Raw genomic sequence first — 19,895 nt, forward strand, 5'->3', positions numbered from 1 at the left:
TAATATCTGGGAGTAATGAAAGTGTCGTAGGACTTTTCATTTGAGCGTTTCTCTGTAAAATAAACGACAAAGGCAATATATTGTGGTCCCCGTGGCTCTGTGGCTAGCGATGTCGATCGGCTAGCTCTCCCACACGATTTTGATATCCAAGCCAAGCCGCTGACGTAGAAGCATGACCGAGCAGTCCCCATTATTTCTCTTTGGAATGCTGTAATGAATCCATCTTTTCATCACTTTTCACGATGTAATAAAAAAAATCCTTCCTTTTTGTCACTGGAGCAATAGTGGTTTACAGGCTTCAAATCATAAGAAACCCTTGTTTTTTGCATCATTCCTGAAGCAAGCAATCTTTTGGATCAGTGGGTAACCTCCAACACCGAAGCAAGCTGTTCCCGCATTACACATGGATTCTCAACGGACAATTTCTGTAAATTAGCGTCTTGGGATGTTTTTGCCTTCCTGCACGCGGATAGTCGTCAACATCTAAATTACCGTTTTTGAACGACGAAAACAATCACGGTACGGTATTTCACTTAGAGTGTTTCCATAAACTTTTTTTTAACTCTCGATGCGCTTCAATCGCCGTTTCATTCTTATGAATTGAGAGAAGTAACGCTTCTCGCAAATGACGAGTATTGGACACTAAATCAGACATTTTCACACAACATCCCTAGAGCCCACCTAGCGTTGACCTGGAGCCAACCTAACTGCAGTCAAAACTGCTTGGCTTTGGACACAGATTTGGTGGCAACTCCACAGCGCACCGTTACTTTTGTCAGTTTTAGTACATCAACGCATTAAGGCGACAGACCGATTATCGATCCAGGGGCGAATCCAGAATACGTCGCCATGTCCCTCGGTCTTGGGCTGCTATCCTCCAATCGCCCCTAACACCTATTTCGCGTGCATTCTCGTCGACAGCACACATCCAACGAGTGCGGGGTCTACCTCGAAGTCGACGACCTCTATCGGGATTCCTGGCAAATATAGCCTTCGCTTGACGCTCATCTGGCATTCTCGCTACGCTCAAAAACACCAATAGCTCGCCGATCAGCCTCTTTCAGCGTCCATGATTCATGGCCGTAGAGAGCCACCGGAAGAATCAGTGTTTTATAGAGTGCAAGTTTAGTACGGATTTGCAGACTGCGGGACCTTAGCTGGTTACGTAATCCGTAAAAGGCCCTGTTTGCGGCTGCTATCCGCCCCTTCATCTCACGGCTAACCTCGTTGTCACATGTCACTAATGTTCCCAGGTAAATAAATTCGTCGACTACTTCAAATGTTTCCCCATCTAACACCACCGCAGCACCAACCTCCGACGGACTACCACGCACTCTGCCAGCCACCAGATATTTCGTTTTGGCAGAGTTTATGACAAGCCCTAATCTCGCAGCTTCTCTCCTGAGAGGTCCGAAGGCCTCTTCCACTGCTCTACGATTAATACCAATAATGTCGATATCATCCGCAAAACCTAGAAGCATGTGCGACTTCGTAATGATGGTGCAGCTTCTCTGCACACCAGCCCTCCGTATAGCACCTTCCAAAGCGATGTTGAACAATAAGTTCGACAGCCCGTCACCCTGCTTCAGCCATCGAACGTCACGAAAGAGTCCGATATCTCACCGGCTATCCTGACGCTTAATGTAGAACCTTCAAGGGTGGCACGTATCAGCCTAATCAGCTTTGTTGGGAAGCCATGTTCGAGCATAATCTGCCATAACTCATCTCTCTTAACTGAATCGTACGCTGCCCTGAAGTCTATGAACAGATGGTGCGTCTGCAAGTTAAATTCTCGAAATTTATCGAGGATTTGTCGCAAGGTAAACATTTGGTCCGTCGTGGAGCGTCCCCCTCGAAAACCGCATTGGTACTCGCCAACAAAGGTCTCCTGCAACGGCCTCAGTCTGTGGAACAGGATGCGGGAGAGAATTTTATACACGGTATTGAAAGAGTTATGCCCCGATAATTGCTACAGTCCAGGCGATGACTTTTTTGTAGATCGGGCATATGAGACCCTCCAACCAGTCCGAGGGCAATTCTTCATCAGACCACACTCTCAGCATGATCCGATGGATGGCACGATACAGCTGCTCGCTCCCGACTTTGAAGAGTTCCATGGATGGTGGATCCACAGCTTGACCATTATTCTAAATAGTCATCCTGCTCCTTTCGGCTCCACTGTTTCCCTCACCGTTCAACAGCACACTGAAGTGTTCCTGCCAACGCCTGGCCACCTCTGTTTCATCGGTTATCAGGTTTCCCTCCCTATCGTTGCACATGACAGGGGCTGACACGTTTCGATTCCTGATTCCGTTGACCTTCTTGTAGAAGCTCCTCGCATCGTGCCTGGAGAAGCAACCTTTCACCTCCGCAAGAATACGCTCCCAATGCTTTCGTTTCTTACGACGATGGAGTCTCTTTTTAGCGGCTCTAGTATCTCGATATTTACCCATGCCGGGCGCGAATTTTGGCTACTACGAGATAGCGATCCGAGTCAACGTTCGGTCCTCTGAACGACCTCACGTCTGCCGTCCTTCAATCAGAACGTGGTCAATTTGAGAGCGAAGCTTTCCATTCGGGTGCATCAAGGTGTGCTTACGTATGTTCCGGCGTGCAAAATAAGTGCTACAGATAGCCATCCCCCTAGCTGCAGCGAAATTAACGAGCCTCAGGCCATTGTCGTTTGTAGTAGACTGGAAGCTTTCCCTACCAGTTACGGGGCGGAAGAAGTCTTCCTGCCCGACCTGTGCAGTTGCATCTCCGCTGACAATCTTTATATCGTGTCTTGGGCACTAATTGTATGTCTTTTCCAGGAGCTCATAGAACTCCTCCTTTTCGTCATCGGGTTTCTCGTTGGTCGGTGCGTACACATTTATTAGACTGTAGTTGAAGAATTTGTCCTTAATACTCAACACGCATATACGGTCACTGATCGGCCTCCAATTAGCACGAAACCGACTCCTTTTTCTGCTTTCACGCCGCCGCTATAGTAGATGTGGTACTTAAATGAAGTGTCCGCAATAGGATCTACTGCCCGGAATTCGCGTTCTCCCGATTTCGGCCACCGCACCTCTCGAATAGCTGCAACCTCCACATTCACATTCCACAGCTCTCTACCCAGGATACTTGCGCGTGCCGGTTTGAGTAGAGTCCTTACATTCCAAGTACCGAGTTTCCAATAATCGTTGTCCTTTTTAGTTCGCCTAGGTCCATGCCGATTATTCCGTTCCGTATTTATATCTGGATTGTTCGTAGTATTTAATATTTAGTATGCTGCCTTACTAGGGCTGCGATACCTAGTCTCGCGACGGGGCTGCCGTCTTTGATATAGCTGGCGAGGCACCACGTTTCATGATTCAACCGCCCGCTCCGGATCAGATGCAGTTGTACGCCGCGCCTAACATGGGCAAACAGCCGCGTACGTTCCCCCTTCCCAGTCAGCATACGACCGAAGTTTCCACCGGGGGTTGGTTACCCGATCTCCGCTAAGGTTACTCGTATCCCGGTCGGCACCACGTTGAGGTTGGGATAGGGGTTGCTGGACAGAGGTGAATGACCACAATAGGATCTCAAGTGACACGTGTCCAACCATTCGCCAACCAACTATCTGGCATTTTTTGAAGTAGAATACTTCTCTCAGAAAGTTCGGCTACATAGGGATGTGAAATGAAAATCTAAAACCGAAAAAAGTGAAAAATATGTCCAATTTCAAATGCAAATAAATCGGTTAATATTCGATGGATTTCCTTCGTTCTTGTAGCAATAGATTGGAAAATCTTTTAAGATTCTTCCCAAAAGAAGTTAATTGTAATTTTATTATTCACACTATTGTACTATTGAAAATAGTCAAGCCTTGTCAAAACGAAAAATTCGACCTCTGATTGGTCGTTATATGATTGCTTCCCAAGCACGGTCAACAGAATCATATACCTTGCCATTGAAAACATGCTGTTTGGCTTATATAAGAGCCTGTTTCAGCCAAGGCCGCTCATAATAGTTCTAGACAGTGACAACAGCAGTCGTCCTTCCTTAGCAGCAGTACTAGCCCTGTGGTTGATCACCACGTCTCAGGAGCAGCGCAGTTCTTCTCTGCGTGTGTCGTCAGACTGCCATTATTCCCCCCGTGTTGAGGCAGCATGAAGATTGCCATCCGGAAATCCAATTTTGAAAATCAAAACGCCTTTTTCAAGGCAAATAAACAAGTCATTGAAAGTTAATAATTTTTGACAACGCATGCAAGCAATCTGTGTTGGATACTAGCAATTTAAATCTGTCGCGCCCGTCTAATTCACACAATGCATGTTGTCCGTGCATCTTAGTTCCCCCACTGTTAGGGCAGCTCAAAGGTTGCGATCAGCAACCGATTTTGAGCCGCAAAATGCCGTTTTCAAGGCAAATAAACAAGTAATTGAAGGTTAATAATTTTCTGGCATCAACACAAGCAGACATTCTGTGCGGGGTGCAATCAAATTCTGTTGTAGTTGTCTAATTTTCTACTTTATTTAGTAAACCCCCCACTGTAGGGGACAGCGCAAAGGCTGCGATCAGCATAACCGACTTTGAATAACAAACTGCCCTGTTAGAACGCATTCACAAAAGCAGTTAGTTCAACTATGCAGAACTAATATGAAGTCGATTCAATCAATCAGCATGAACAGAATTTCGTCGTCTCCCAGCTGCCAAGTTGCAACATGATGCAACACGCAACAGCGAGCAAACGAAATCGCTTGATGTTACAAACCGCAATAAGATACGGGTTAAAACCGTTGCGTGTGTGAGAGCACCATCGGTGTTTATTCGCTGGATACACTATCTACTGTCTACTGAACGCAATAATCTGCTTACATGCGACACGGGGACGGGAACATTTTCTTCAACCAAGCTGCACAACACGACACAAAACATGTTATTTTGTTGCTTCAATGAGAGTGCTATCGGTCCGGCTCGACAGAATGTTTACAAGAAATATTTTTTGTGCATCCGTGCTACGAAACTGAGGAAAAACTTTAGAAACTGAAAAAAGAGGTGGAGCTCAAATGATCGCTCTGAACCAGAATGAAGTCACACATATTTTTCAAGTTATACCATTCCACCACGTACGTAAAATAATTCATTCCTTTTTTCATCCCTATATAAGAGCCTGTTTTAGCGAGCAAACGAAATCGCTTGACGTTACAAGCTGCAATACGATTAGGGGTGAAATAGTTGCGTGTGTGAGAGCACCATCGGTGTTTATTTGCTGGAAGAAAAAATCAAATGCGAATTACGGAATAATTTGTCTAAAGAACACTAGAAAATGGTAAAACTGAACAGAAAGGCGTGGCCTATTTCGTAGCACCCTTCGGCTATAAAAGAGTGTTTCTGGGAAAACTAGCTACATTCATCAGTCGAATGGTGAGAAGTAGCAGCAGATATCAGCACTCAGCAGTAACAGAGGATAGCAGCGGGTTGCGCCTGTGGCTGCCTTCAAATTAAACAAATCACTTGCCCTGTGGTTGGTCACCACGTCTCAGGCCTCTGCCAGGCTAAACACCAACGCGAGCGATCGGGCGAAATTTTTGCCGTACATCAGCCGGCACTTCCTCTAATGGAAAAGTTGGATAATTTTGTTCAGAAGAATTTTACTGTCGGTAATATTACAGAGATGCGATTGCATTATATCCGATATGGAATTGAACAATTGTTCTTTTGAGGACAAATAAAACACTTAATTTGAAGAGTTAATAGCTTTGGATACCAGTATGGCAACAGCCTCAGCGATAGGTGCAGCCGGTACTTCCCTGAGGCCGATGTTATAAGGAGTAAATGGAAGCGGCACGGCAAAACAGTTCGGTTGTGCTTAGACGCGCGTCATTTTTTGTTGTTGATATTATTCCCCACATGAAACGACGTGCTTTCGTACGATAGCGGCGGTATTAGCGGTAGATGCATTTGCCAGCACTTACTCCAGTAAAGCCGTGTCTAATTTTTGGCCGTGCGCATTAGGTCTCTGCCATGCTAAACGCGAAAAGCGGCGCGAACCGATTCGCCCGGCCGTAGGTTAATGTACAGCCGTGAGTAGAGCTGTGTAAAAGTATTCTACTTCAACCTTGCGGTCGTGGCTTTGCACACAACCCTCCTGTGATTTTTCTTACTTGCATCCTAAATCGCAATATCGTTTCTTTATTCCTGGGTAGGTTGCTACTGACCCAGTAGAATATAGTAATTCGCTATTAGTTACCCATCTAATACATATGTCAAAAAGGACAATGTCGCCAAGAATGTGGGGTGAACAATAAATTTTCGAAAAATAAGAGTAAATTTAACACTCATAGAAAAAAATCGTTTTTTAAGCTATCAATCTTCGAATGTAAAGTACTTTAGAGAAAAAAATAGACAAATAAGACTATGGCCGATAGAAACCCTCTATCCAAAGGAAAATAAAGTGCATTGCAAAACCATAATTGCGTCAATTTTCATGTTTGTGTTTACTTTCACCACAATTGTTTATTATTTTGTTGAAGGTAAATTAACCCCAGGATAGAAAGCACTGGAATCATACAATTTTGGAGTATTCATAATGAAATAAAAACTCCCAGGTGGTCTTGAGCTACGATGCTAGTCCAACACTGTGGTTGTAGGTTCGAGTCTCGGCTCGGGAGAGACTGCCAGTAGGATCGTGGCAATTGTTCTGTACACTAAACAGTTGACTACGAAGTCTGTGTATAATAGACAGAAAGTCAAGTTCTGATTCGGAATATAGCACCAAGGCTTCGATCTTATTTGAAATGAAATTTACGTAACATTGACCGGTAATTTCCCCTTCAACTCTTTTCCGTAAGAGCAACTTTTAATTTTTTTTATTTTTCTACTTTTTTATAACAATTTTAAGTCTACTCATCCTATCAAAATGACATCAAAGGAAATGTTGCTAAAAATTCAATCTATTTTTGGAAGAAAAGATAACGTGTTTTGAATTTCATTATTTTTTCAGTGTATTTTGTTCTGGGGAAATTTTTGGAAATTGATACTGATGAAATTGGTTGGAAATGATGCAAAAAGCAAAGTTTTAGAGTTAAAAAATCAAATATCAGAGATTAAAAAAAAAAACAAAAAATACCTCGCCAGATTTTAGGACATAGGGTAACCGCTCCTATATTCATCTCATCACGCCTTTTTGATCAGTTTATCGTCGAATTTTATCATATTTTCAACGTAAAACTTTCAGCCACTTGAGAAAATCCAAAAGCAAATTGATTTACTCTTAAAATTTTGTAGAAATTTGACCGTAAATTGGACAAATGAGAGAAATAAAATGAATATAGGTGCACCAAGCTGTTGAGATGAATAATGGAGCGATTACTCTAATTGAATTATTTTTGAAACAAAAAGAGGTGGGTACATCGAATCGCAGTGGAAAATGTACCCAACTGGAAAAAAAAAATAGGATGATTAAATGTCAAGTTAAAATTCAAGAACATATCAGTCAAATGACTTTCCAATCAAATAAAATCGAGACAATAATTTTTTGAGCTCTGGAAATAAGCAAATTAAAAAAACTCTAGTTACCATGCTCCGTACGATGGAATGATAAAATGGATTTGCGCCAAAATTAGAGGCTGTTTCGTGTGTGCTGGCTGCAGCTGGAGTGCGTGCTGTAGATTGCTGCATTAGGATTACATATTTTTTCTGAAAACTTTCGGTTTCCCCTACCTACTGTTTATTTCTTTTTTTTATCTATGTTCCAGAATTTGCCCGATTGCTGTTGTAATAAGAGCCTCCAGAAGATCTTCCGTTCGAGCAGAATGAACGTGCGAATAAGGTGAGCCGACAGCAGCACTGGAGCTGGAGAAAAGGCCTCCTAGTGAAGACAACTGGCAGCCGGAAGTGTGCAAGGGTATATCGAAACTCGTCATTAGAAAAGATGTACTCGTATGGTTTTTTTTATGCAATAGCCTTAGGCTTACAGTGTTACTCATTAAGAAATGCAGGACTTTGTTTTGTTGACTTTTCGAGCATCTGATAGGTGTTATTGAGACAGATTTTAGGACAGAAGCCTAGAGTATGTATGAGACAAGTGTCAGGCTCATAGCAAAGTAAGGAGGAAATGTTATTAGACTTAAACCAGAAGCCGTGTGGTGTGCGTCGAATTCACACGTATCCCTTTATTTGCACACAATTAATAACAGTTCAGTGCTGAATGACTAGCTAAACAAAACTTTAGGATAGTTAGCTTAACATTGTTAATTTTCAATAATTTATTTTACCCGTTTTGTTTGTTTGATTGTTGTTGTTAATACCACTGAAAAAAAGAGTTAATGCAGGTGGATGCGTTATAAATATCCCTACTAAACGTAAACATATAATATAAAGTCCAACATACCTATATAGTAATAATCACGGACGTTTAAAAAATATGTATAATGTTTGAGGTTATGTTTAATGGAAAATTTGTACAAAAAAAATATTCCCAACATCTTCCCCTAACTGTTTTGATTGACAAAGCTTCGTACGACTAACTCACGTGTTCTAATAGGCGTGGCCTTTGTCGCATCATCAACGGCCTCCTGTACGCACGTGGCCTGATCTATTTAAGTGAATGAACTACTACTACTAGGTAGGTTCCGATATGTTTTAAGTTTGAAAACTCAATTAAGACCGAAGCAAAGCAAATGTGGGAAAAGCATATACGTTTACTGCTACTAAAGGATAATATCATAGAACAATTCAAAAAAACATTGCAAACTAATATGTAAGTCTTACATGCACAGTTTCTAACAGGAGATGGAGAAAAAACACACACCCACACATACACAATAAATTGGCGATCGATTGCACTGTTTAAATACAAAGAAATGCTTTTTGGATAATTTGGCTCCTCGTGAAGGTACACTTTAATTGGGAACACTGCTTTCAAAGTTGCAATTTGTATTATCACAGACTAACAGACATTATACAAATCTGCGTTTGGGTAAAGTACTGTTGATTTGTATCATAAAGAATATCAAGTTTGTTTTAGAAGGGTCACTTTCCCAAAAATATGAAAAATAACAAGGACAAGTTTCGTTAAAAATCATGGGATTTGTTAAATTTGCAGTGTTAATAGTATGACCTTCAAAATTATTTATGGTAACGAAATACGGAGTTCAGTCCAAGAAACTTTCAGTTCATAGCCACGTAGGTATAAAACACGTCACTTGAAGATTTGCAATGCAAAATGCAACGAAAAACACCATAGTAAGCGATTTACTAGCACTGACTGTTTTGCTTCTGTTGCGTTGGCAACAGTTCTGTACGTCCGATAATAAACGACTCACATTCGACACGCTTCTTATATATTTTCACAAACAATTACATAGTAATTTTAAGTTATATTTCTCTAAAATTTCACTCTTGACTCTTGATCCACGCAGTAACAAAAATACACGCCCATGTTGGAGCTCTAGCAATGTGCGAGATGGAATATTTTTCACTCATGAAATCAATCCTCAATTAAAAGTGTAGCTTAAACATAACCTCGCTGATAATAAAGCAAGTGTGTACCAACACAAACATGTTAAATATATGTATTTTACCAGTCCTAACCCTTATTCAAAAAAAAAATCATATAAACTTAAATACCAACCAAAGTTCAAATCGAACAAAAAGTAAGTGCACCAAGTACTGCTACTGTCAATAAATAAAAAAAAGACAAAGTACAGATCAACAGTAATTGACGTTTGGTCCATATATGAGTAAATTTGCAAAAAAATAGACAACAAAGAGAGCTATGTCAATATACTAATAATATAACCATAATGTTACATACTCGTTATTGAATCGTATAAATTAGTGCAGAGCAAAGTTATAGTGAATGTTGCAAAACACTTTCAGCAAATGGAACGCTTATTTTATACACGCTTGTTGTTTTCCGGGGAACAGCAAGAAGGAGGAAAAAACGACAAATAGAAACTAATGGTCTATTCTTCGGATCATTGAAGAATACAGGCGCTCAATCAAAACGACACTTACACGGATACGGTAGAATTGGGTTTCAAAACAATAATACAGAAAGAAAAGAAAACTTATTAAATTGACTGATTTTTACACGTAATAGCAGAGAATATAACGTTTTAATGTGAGATTATTATTGTTATTATAGAATGTACATTTGCGATAACAGGAAAAAAATTAGAATCACGCAGACCGAAGGTAGGCAAATTGCAGTTTTAGAGGGATTGTTATATCACCAAAAATGTATTCGAAATAACTGTCGAAGCAAACTGCGTGAGCTGAACAAATAAACTAGTCAGCCTATACACCAGAGAGACGCCGAGACACTCACCGTTACGGCAACTGTCAACATCAAAACGGGCGAACTGTACAATTTTGCATTGCCGTTATCCGTTTTGATGTTGACAGTTGCCTTAACGGTGAGTGTCTTGTCATTTCTCTAATATATAGGTTCCCTAAAATAAACGCTTGAATCACGTTTGTAAAACGTTCCAATTCACAAACCCATCCAGTTCTGTTTTGACGTTCCATGGATGCTACACGCTCGTAAATAATAACTCATGAACTGAGCAACTCTGACTCAGTTTAGAACGATGTTCGTAGACGTCAAAAAATGAGTAGAAGTCCTTTTTGATTTTGAGTAACTTTGACTCACTTTTTGGGTTCCCTTCATATAACTTCTTTCTGAGTAACGTCGCATATAACGACGTCCATTTTGAAAGATGATTACGATGTGCTTTAGTTTGTAACATATGTTTTTTAATTGTGTGCGCCTCAGAAGGCATTATAACTGTTTACTTTTATTAAAAGGTAATTATTGATGAACATGTGGTGTCGTTTATTGGCCGTGGCGGATTTCTAGCCAGTAATGAAACTGAACTGTACCCAAAAAATCAGTAATGTCGTACTCAAATTTTGAATAATAATGACTCATTTGAGAGACGCCTAGTGTTACTCAATTTTGAGTATTTGTGGAGTTACTAAATTTAAGAGTTGTTCCACTTTTTACGAAAATGCGTCAAATGTTACTCATTTTAGAGTTATTATTGACGAGCGTGTAAGTTTTTATCAATCGCAGTAACAGAGCACGTAACATAGAAACTTCGGTAAACAGAGAACGTTTTGTATCAAAACAAAACTTTCATTGTTTCTTGTTGTTGCTATGTTACGTTACTTTTTGTTACTGCGACTGATAATGGCTTCACTTCAATAAAATGTCAAAATGGAAAACTGGATAACAGTGTTAATGGATAAACGTTGTATTTTACAGGAGTTAGTTTACTCCCATTCACAGAAAATCTAAGTAAAGTAAAAAAAATACTCTACAAGTTTGTATTATCCTCTAGACATCCTTTTCAAAACTCTCACGAAAGTGATAAAACTTCCCCCTCCGAAGCAATATGGAATGTGTTTTCAGAATGGCAAAACGTAACTTCTTTGCTGTATCCCAACTCAAAGATGGATGGTATATCGCAAACATTTTTTAATTGATAGTGAACAATGATTTGATAGCAGTCACACTTTATCATGCTATTTCTTGTTGTTTTATTATAGATCCCAGAACATGTTGTGTTGCAGAAAAATACAACCTACATCCGTACTCAATATAATCCAAAAGAAAGACATTAAATGTGCTTGTATTTTTGGAAGCATTTTCATGCAGATCATATTTAACGTGTATTACGTTACCCGCTTCTATTTGATGTCTATCCAAATACCGAGGCAAACAGAAATGCATCTGTTTTCTAGAGCATAGAATCTAGTCATGCGGTTCTGAAGAAAAAAAAAGATAAATTAACGCTAGATAATAAACACTGTTAAGTGATTACCATATTTACATTTGCATGAATACATAGAAATAAAACAGTAAAATGAATTCGCGAGAATTACGTGAATGTAAGATATAAGGGAAGGCATAATCAGAGCTGAAATGATGTTCGCTTCCAAACAAACCGCATATTGTTGTCACAGTCTCCTAGTTTCCTACCAAAAGCTTGATTTCTATTTAAGTTTTACTTTTTTCATTAAGCTTGGTTTTAACAGATGGTGACCCATACAAAAAATCCCGTTTTTCTGATACAACCTCCAAACCCGACTGTCGCTCCTTCGTGCTAGATAAAATATTCTATGGCAACTAGATGAAGTGAAAATGCTTCTATCCTAGTGGTTATAGCATCACTTTCTTTAGTACGACGAATTTTCACGTATGCAGAAACTGATCCAAAAAAATCTAGTCGTCCTTGGATAGAAAGAAAAAAAGTAAACAGGAAGAACTTGCAGAGCAAAAACGAGCAACAGTAAGTAAACTGGAGAATAGAGAAAAAACTAAAACAATATCGTGGCCTTTTTATTAGTCAACCCGACACGCTGAAAGCAGCAAAGTTAAACAGGACAAAATAAAAAATATTGTTACATTTTATTAGTGCAGCGTTTTCGCCGGATAAGTTGACAAATTTTGTTCTTTTTGATCTTCTTTATGAGTATGATATGAACGGAATAAGAACCACACACACAAAAAAAAAGCAAACATGTGACTACATAGTAAGTGATTATTCAAGATTATTGCTACTGTTTTTTATATAAAGCAAGTAATCTACAGCAAAGCATCAGTCATTGTGTTACTAATGGAAGAATTTTAATAATCAAAAAAGAAGCAGATTATTTCATGTTAAGAGAAGCGAAAAATGTTCCAATATTCTCATTGATACGAAAAAAAATCGAACAATAGCCGCAATATAGACACAGCAGCAAAAAGGAGGTTTTAACACGATATTTAGGAGCAAAAATCAAAGGCCTTATACTACAGGCATACCAAGAGTGTGGTGAACAAATTAACAAACAAACAAAAACATTTGGAAAGCATCAACAACAAACAACAAAAGCAGCATACTAAAAGGAAGAGTTATAGAATGAAATAAATAGTGGTATTTTAATCGTTACTATTGTTTCACTGGTACCGAAATTGTCCCATATTTTTCAACTAATAGACGACTGTCAACTATTTTTCATCATCATCATTAACAAGCTTCATTGGAAAAACAAATGAAATAAAACTAAAAGTCGACCTACAACTTGAAGGAAAGTTCGGGGTAGAAAGAAATCTTGTGTTCTCTTCAAGCGTGGTTATTTGCAACCAGTATTAGTATGTATTAGTAAAATAATACTAGTTCAAAACGAAAGGTCTATTCTGTCTTTGGCGATTTTATGGGGAATAAAAACTTTCCATTTTTTACCAGTTTTAAACTTAATATGGCTCTGCATTGTTCACTTCGAATAATTGACTGCCAAAGCATTCCAAAAATCTTCTTTCTGGATAGTTAGAACAATTTGTAGCTAATGCACTATTTGGGCTATACAAGAGCCTACTTAACCAATCATTCCACTACTGGATGGTGGGAAGGACGGTCCCAAATTAGTAGTAATAGCGGTAGCATTAGCAGTAACAGGTACCAACAACGTATCGGTATCGGTAGCAGCAGACTTGCCAAGTCGAGAACGTGTGAGTCGGTTCTGATTGTTATGCTGGGCGCAGGGGAAAATGTACTAAGCGATGACAGTTTTTTATGAAATCCGAAAGCGTCCCTCTATGACAGTAGTGGTATTGGCAAAATAGACAGCCGGTTCGGTATGTGATACACACATCCTTCAGTGCACAGCCGCTTTATTGTCGAGTTTGCTTTTCTTTGCAAGAAGGCTGTCGGTAAGGTAAGGTAAGGTAAGGACGCTTCTTCTTCACACAGCTTTTGACGTAGAACTACGTTTTTCTTTAGCCTACCACATAGGGATGTAAATAGGAAAACTATTAACGAAAAGGGGACGAAAATTGTCCCTTTTCAAATGCTTATAAATCGGTTTGTTTTCAAACGATTTCCTTCATTCTTGCAGCAATTGTTTGGTAAATTATACACGCATCCACCCAAATGTAGAAAAGTGCTGATTGGTTATGCGAATCATTGTACTATTGAAAATTGTCAAGCCTTGTTGAAACGAAAATTACGTCCTCTGATTGGTCGCTCGCTGCCTTTCCCTAAAAAGGTCGACAGAATAGTATAACTAGTTAGCTGTAGTGTAGCGAATTGCGGAAGTAGCAGTAGCGGGTTGCGCCAGTACACAAATCACAAACGTCTCGAGTTGCCAGTTAAGGGCTTCGGCCATCTGCCCGCAATAAAGTTTTGCTTTATCTTGGCAACAACACATTCTGTGCTGAATCCAAGAAAACACAATCTCTCGCGGTCGTCTTATTCACTGAATGCGAAAACATCTTTTACAGAGTTTGAACAGTAAAATGCCTTTATCAAGGCAAATAATCAAGTAATTGAAGGTTGAACATTTTTGGCAACAACTTAATCATTCTGTGCTGGATCCTAGCAATCAAATTCTGTCGCGGTCAAAAATTTTTTTTATTTATTTATCTAATCCTCCCACTGTTGGGGCAGCACAAAGGCTGTTATCAGCATAAACGATTTTGAGCAACAAACTGCCCTGTTCTGTTAGAACGCCTCAACAAAGGTGATTAATTCGACTTTACAGGAATGAATTGAAGCCGATTCAATTAATCAGCATGAACAGAATTTACTGCGAGCAAACGAAATCGCTTGATGTTACAAACCTAGGTATACCATCCGTCCTGATTTAGTAGGACATGTCCTGATTTTGAGATCCTATTTGGACGTCCTGATTTATTTTTAATATTCTAACATTTGTCCTGATTTTCTTAAGATATTCGATTTTGTAGTATAGCAAAAATATGCCGAATTTCTGAAAATCAGTAACTCTTTTCGATTCCAGGATACAACGGTCACTAAGAACGATTTGTTTTTGGTTGAACGAGAAATCATCTAAGCATTGTAACCGTTATATATCTGCAATTGTCAAGTTTAATTTACAAACAATTAACGTGTCCTGGATATCTGCCTAATAATTCAAAGCTTGCATTAGGATCGTCTGAGAAATATGTTAAACTATTTGAGTAAACTTCGTCCCGCCTATTATTTTTTCTTTATCTAATTAATTTTGAACATTGAAACCAAGGGAAGTTCTATTTGATTGCACATACTTACGAAGATTAACCTTGCGATTTGTTTATAGTCTGCAAATGGATGCGAATCTGATATTGGATACGTTCAAACTCAACAGGGAAATCATTTGAATTGATTGGTTTTATCGGAATGAGAACATCCACACCTTTAATTGTGCCTTCTTTTTTGAAGAGGAAGCGGTATCTAACCATTTTGAAACAAGTCTTGTTCCCCAAAACCTTCCTATTTCAAATTTGGTTCCATTTACTTGATTTTTATTTGACTTAGAGTAAGGCAGGAACTTGGGTCTCATTTGTATAAGAACTTTCTTCCAGAGGAGGAAAGCATATCAAACAACCAGAAAATATCTTTTGCTTCTGAAAATTTCCGAATTTCATTTCCGAATTTTCCATTTACTTGTTTAGTTCTTAAGTTATGCAGAAATTCGTGTTTCATTTGTATAGGAGCCTTCCCTTTCAGAGAAGGGAGTGGTTTTACATCACCAAAATTACTTTCGTAGGTCCCAGAAACCATCACAAATTCTCTGCTCCGCTGATCCGTTCTTGAGTTAAATCGTGATTTGCGGACTCCAACTTATTTTTATTATTCTGACAAGTAGAAAAGTATTTTAGTGTTTTTTGAAATGCAAATCACATTAAAAGGTGTTATAATATTTTTTACCGCGATGAAACAGCTAAAATCAAATTTGTGCCGAGAAAAGGTGTCCTGATTTCTGACTTTGGCTCGATGGTATCCCTATACAAACCGCAACACGATACGTGTTAAAATCGGTGTTCATTCGCTGGATACAAAAATCGATTGCGAATTGTGGAGTAATTCGTCTAAAGAATATTAGAGAATTAGAAAACTGAACAGAAAGGCGTGGCCTATTTCGTAGCAACCTTCGGCTATAAAAGAGTGTTCCTGGCAAAATCAGTTACATTTTTTAGTCGGAAGGTGAACTGGACGGACCGTCCGTAACGTTGACAGTAGCAGGAGCGAATTGCAGCAGTAGCAGCGGGTTGCTTTGATTTACGATTAAACAAATTACTTGCCCGGTGGTTGGTCACATGTCTCAGTAGCAGCGCGGTTCTTTTCAGCGTGTGTCGTCAGACTGCCATTATTCCCCCACTGTTAGGGCAGCATGAAGCAAATCTAATTTTGAACAGCACAATGCCTTTTTCAAGGCACATTGAATAGCAATTGAGAGTTAATAATTTTTGACGTGGGACACGTCTTTGTTTACTATACTGGGATGCATTCTGTAAAATTGGAAATGAAACGGGCAAATGTTGCGTCAGATTTCAAACGCTAATAACAGCATAACCACATGATGGATAACAATAACCAATATGTTGTTGGATAGATAAAATGTATAACAATTTTGTAATGTGTTAATTATCACTCTAATTTCATTGCTAAGCGGTAAAATTGATAATAATTTCAATAACAAATTTACGCGAATAATGAACCAATTACATGCGAGCATTCCTAGCACAGACGACGTGAATGGACACCATCCGTTCCCTGTGATATTTCCTGTATCAATTTCGAAATAAGAATTGACAGAGTCTCCCCGTCCCAATAGGTCAATTTATTTTTGCTTCCATGAGCTTAGACTAATATGATGTCTCGAAGGTAAAAGTTTTCCTAAAAGTTTGAAACAATACCCATCCTTGAACAATCTCTAAACCTGCGTGTTAGGTACTGTAGAACCTAATAAAAACTGATGTCTTGAAAGAAAACATGCCAGTAAAAGCAACAGTACCAGTGGAGTATAGAACCGCAGGTCTCTCGTCGTCTAAGATTACATTGGTACTCTTCTATTCGTACTGCAGCAGTACTATTCGTATTTTAGTGGTACACTTTTGTTCGTACATTTCTATTCGTATGCAATTGAGGAAAAACTACAATGCTGCTGTTGATGGTTATTGAAAGTTTATTTCATAAATATGATTGCCATGAATTACTCAACAAGAATTGTAAATTTTTGCAACGGATATTTTTTTATTTTATCTTCGATATTCACTAAATAATCGTGACCGGATAGTATCGAAAGAGTAAATTCCTAAATATATACATTTATAGAAGAGTAAGAACCTGCGAATGCTTGTGATTTTTTAGTTTATTTAGTAAGATTCGTACAGAATCTCTTTTTATATTTCAAAATTGTTAGATGATATATTATTATTCTAAGCTTTACCATAATAAACGTATATTTCCTGTCTTCGTAATACAGCGAATGTAGTTGCAGGCAAATGAAAAAATTGTCAAGCAAAAAATAAAAATGTAATTGTGGATTTCTACGATTTTTTGCTGGAACTTGTTAGGAATTTTGTTCAAAATATTTTCTTATGTTTTCCAATTGATGAACCTTTGTAAGGGCTTCCATATTATTTTGAAAGTAATATCCATACTATAGATTTGATTTAGTTAGAGTTAAATAAGACAAAACCATTCATTATGATAACGTAAGCATTATTGGATTTGGTTTTTGAGGATATAGAGATAATTCTGACTTTGACGCATTATGAGAAATTCTTGGTGCTTCTTCAACAAGCACGATATGCTTGTGCCTTGTTAAATACATATTTTTTTGCACAAAAAAAAACTAAAGGCATAATATCGCCAAATATAAATGATATTTCTTCGAGTGTTGTTGAATATATTCCAAAAATCAATTTCCAGGGGAGGCTGAAAATAAACACATTGATTCTGTCTGCAGACTCTGTATATTTTGTAACAAAAAATCCCCTAATTACAGTGTTTAGTCCCACGTCACCATTTCATACAACCCTAGGGCTGTATACCTTGTAGTATTTGACAACAAAAGCAAGTAATCTTTGCTGGATCCTAACAATCAAATTCTGTCGCGGTCGTCTAATTTACTGAATATGGAAACAGCTTCCACAGTGCGTGTTGTCAGAGCGCCTTTATTCCCCTACAGATTTCGAACAGCAAACTATGCCTTTTTCAAGGCAAAAAAAACAAGTGATCGAAGATTAATCGTATTTTCAAAAGATCTCGAGCGCCAGATTTCAACAGCAATTTCTTTCTGTTCGTTCATTGATATCGTATTTTTTTATATACGAATTAGAAGCTTATAGCACTGCAATTGCAAAAAAAAAACTAATATGAAGCGTCACTGCATGTTTATTATTTTTATTCGCTGTTATTCTCATTCATGTTAAGCTAGCAACATTTAATACAGTAGTAAAAAACCTTTTCTAACCTTATGGCGGTTGTAGTTCAAAGTAAAGCGCTCGCTTAGCATGTGAAAAGTACGGGGATATAGCTCTGTTGAAATGGGTCGATAGATGTGGAATTTTCTTAACCATGCGGAGGTTCCAGATCACATGGCCATATATTTTGTACTCCAGTACGGCACAAAACGGGCAAAGTATTGTACTATTCTCGTATAGTAGACTTCCAGAGTTTATTTAATGAAAAGTTTCTCGGGAAAGCAATAGTAGATTTCAAGACTCGTTAATGAAACAATCCAAACCATACATTTGTTAAGGAGGGACCCTACTCTGGAAGTTTGAAAAATAAAAAAATCCGTAATTGAATGTAACACAATGTTGCTGTTCTGTAACACTGAAGTAACACTGTTACGTTACAAAGTTATCTAATTACAACATAACTGTTACTAAAAAAATGGTAACATTGTTATGTAACAGTATTTAACGTACATGCAATGTAACAAAAATGCTTTACTTGTAATGTAACGAAATATCCTTTTGGTAATGTAATTGTTACGTTGCGATTGTTATTAATTATGCACATTTCAAGGTTATCAAAGTGTAACGTAACATTTATCTAAATTAATAGTACCAACATTGTAATGTTGTTCCATTTCAAACGCATCAATATTGAAGTAAATATCAATATTGAAGTAAAGTAAACACAGTCTCACGTATTCTTTACGCGGGGATACGTTTCAAATTCGTATAGAACCGCGAAAAAAAAGGCTAAATTTTTTTTAAAAAAACGTAGGAAACCGTCCCAAAACGTGCGAACTTTGATTGAATATGGTCAGTCTAAAGACCAAAATGCAATATTACAAATTTTCAGTATTTAAACTAAAATTTGTGATTTAGTTTTGAAATCTTTGTCCTAAAACGGAAAACGTGATTGAAACGAAGTCGATATCCTGTACCATTTTTGAGTTTTTGAAGAAACCAACCGCGTAAAAAACCTGACTGTACAATAAAAACATTCGGAGCTGCCGAATACCGCTGGTTACCGTACCATACACACCTTTTATTTGGCGGTTGTAGACGTAAAGAGACACGATGATGAGTTAAATTATGCTTGTCAGAGAGGAACGTTATCCAAGTGAAAAGTATGTAGCTTCCGTTAGTTTTATTTTGTTATAAACCGCGGGACATTTCAAAAGCGTGCAGGGCACTTTTGATGAACGTAGGATATTTCGCGGGACGTATTTCTGAGCGGGACAATTTGTTCAAACGCGGGACTGTTCCGCGAAACAAGGGACGTCTGGTCACTTCAAATTATGAGCAATTTTTCTCATGGTCTGAGATTTCGGAATGTGAACGTATAAACGGCAAACCGGAAGAGGTTTGACTTCCGCTGAGACGCTACAGGTTACCGCAATATGTATCCATTTTAAACATCTTCTCAAGGGGCGGAGAGAAGCTTCTCAGTAATACGGCGATTGAAAACGGAGCTCAGTAAGGTCAGCACGCAAAATCAATTCTCATGTCTAGCTCCCCTCAATATTGTTTGCTTGTATAATATTTTTCTGTTAAATAATTTATTAGAAAAAAAAGCCTGAAAGCTTCTCTCCGCACCTGGGGAGGAAGTTTGAAATGGATATACCGTTTTAATGCAAATTTCCAACACTTCAGAATAAAAATCGAATTATTATAGTTAGTGTAATCA

The 19,895-nt window shown here is 38.4% G+C and overlaps 1 protein-coding gene across 15 annotated transcripts in view; it reads left to right on the forward strand.

Moving 5' to 3' along the window:
* LOC129725310 (calcium-binding protein E63-1) overlaps nt 1-12,911 on the forward strand; it is a 213,899-nt gene extending 200,988 nt beyond the window's left edge. For all 15 annotated transcript variants that reach the window (XM_055680936.1, XM_055680937.1, XM_055680938.1 and 12 more), the window contains one exon: nt 7,728-12,911. Coding sequence is in view for 1 of the 15 variants with exons in the window: in XM_055680935.1 (XP_055536910.1) it covers nt 7,728-7,750 (23 nt within the window). In the remaining 14 variants the exon portion in view is untranslated. The remainder of the gene's footprint in view (nt 1-7,727) is intronic.
* The last annotated feature ends 6,984 nt before the right edge of the window (nt 12,912-19,895 follow it).

The sequence above is a fragment of the Wyeomyia smithii genome, chromosome 2 (genome assembly GCF_029784165.1).
Source record: "Wyeomyia smithii strain HCP4-BCI-WySm-NY-G18 chromosome 2, ASM2978416v1, whole genome shotgun sequence".
Lineage (NCBI taxonomy): Eukaryota > Metazoa > Arthropoda > Insecta > Diptera > Culicidae > Wyeomyia > Wyeomyia smithii.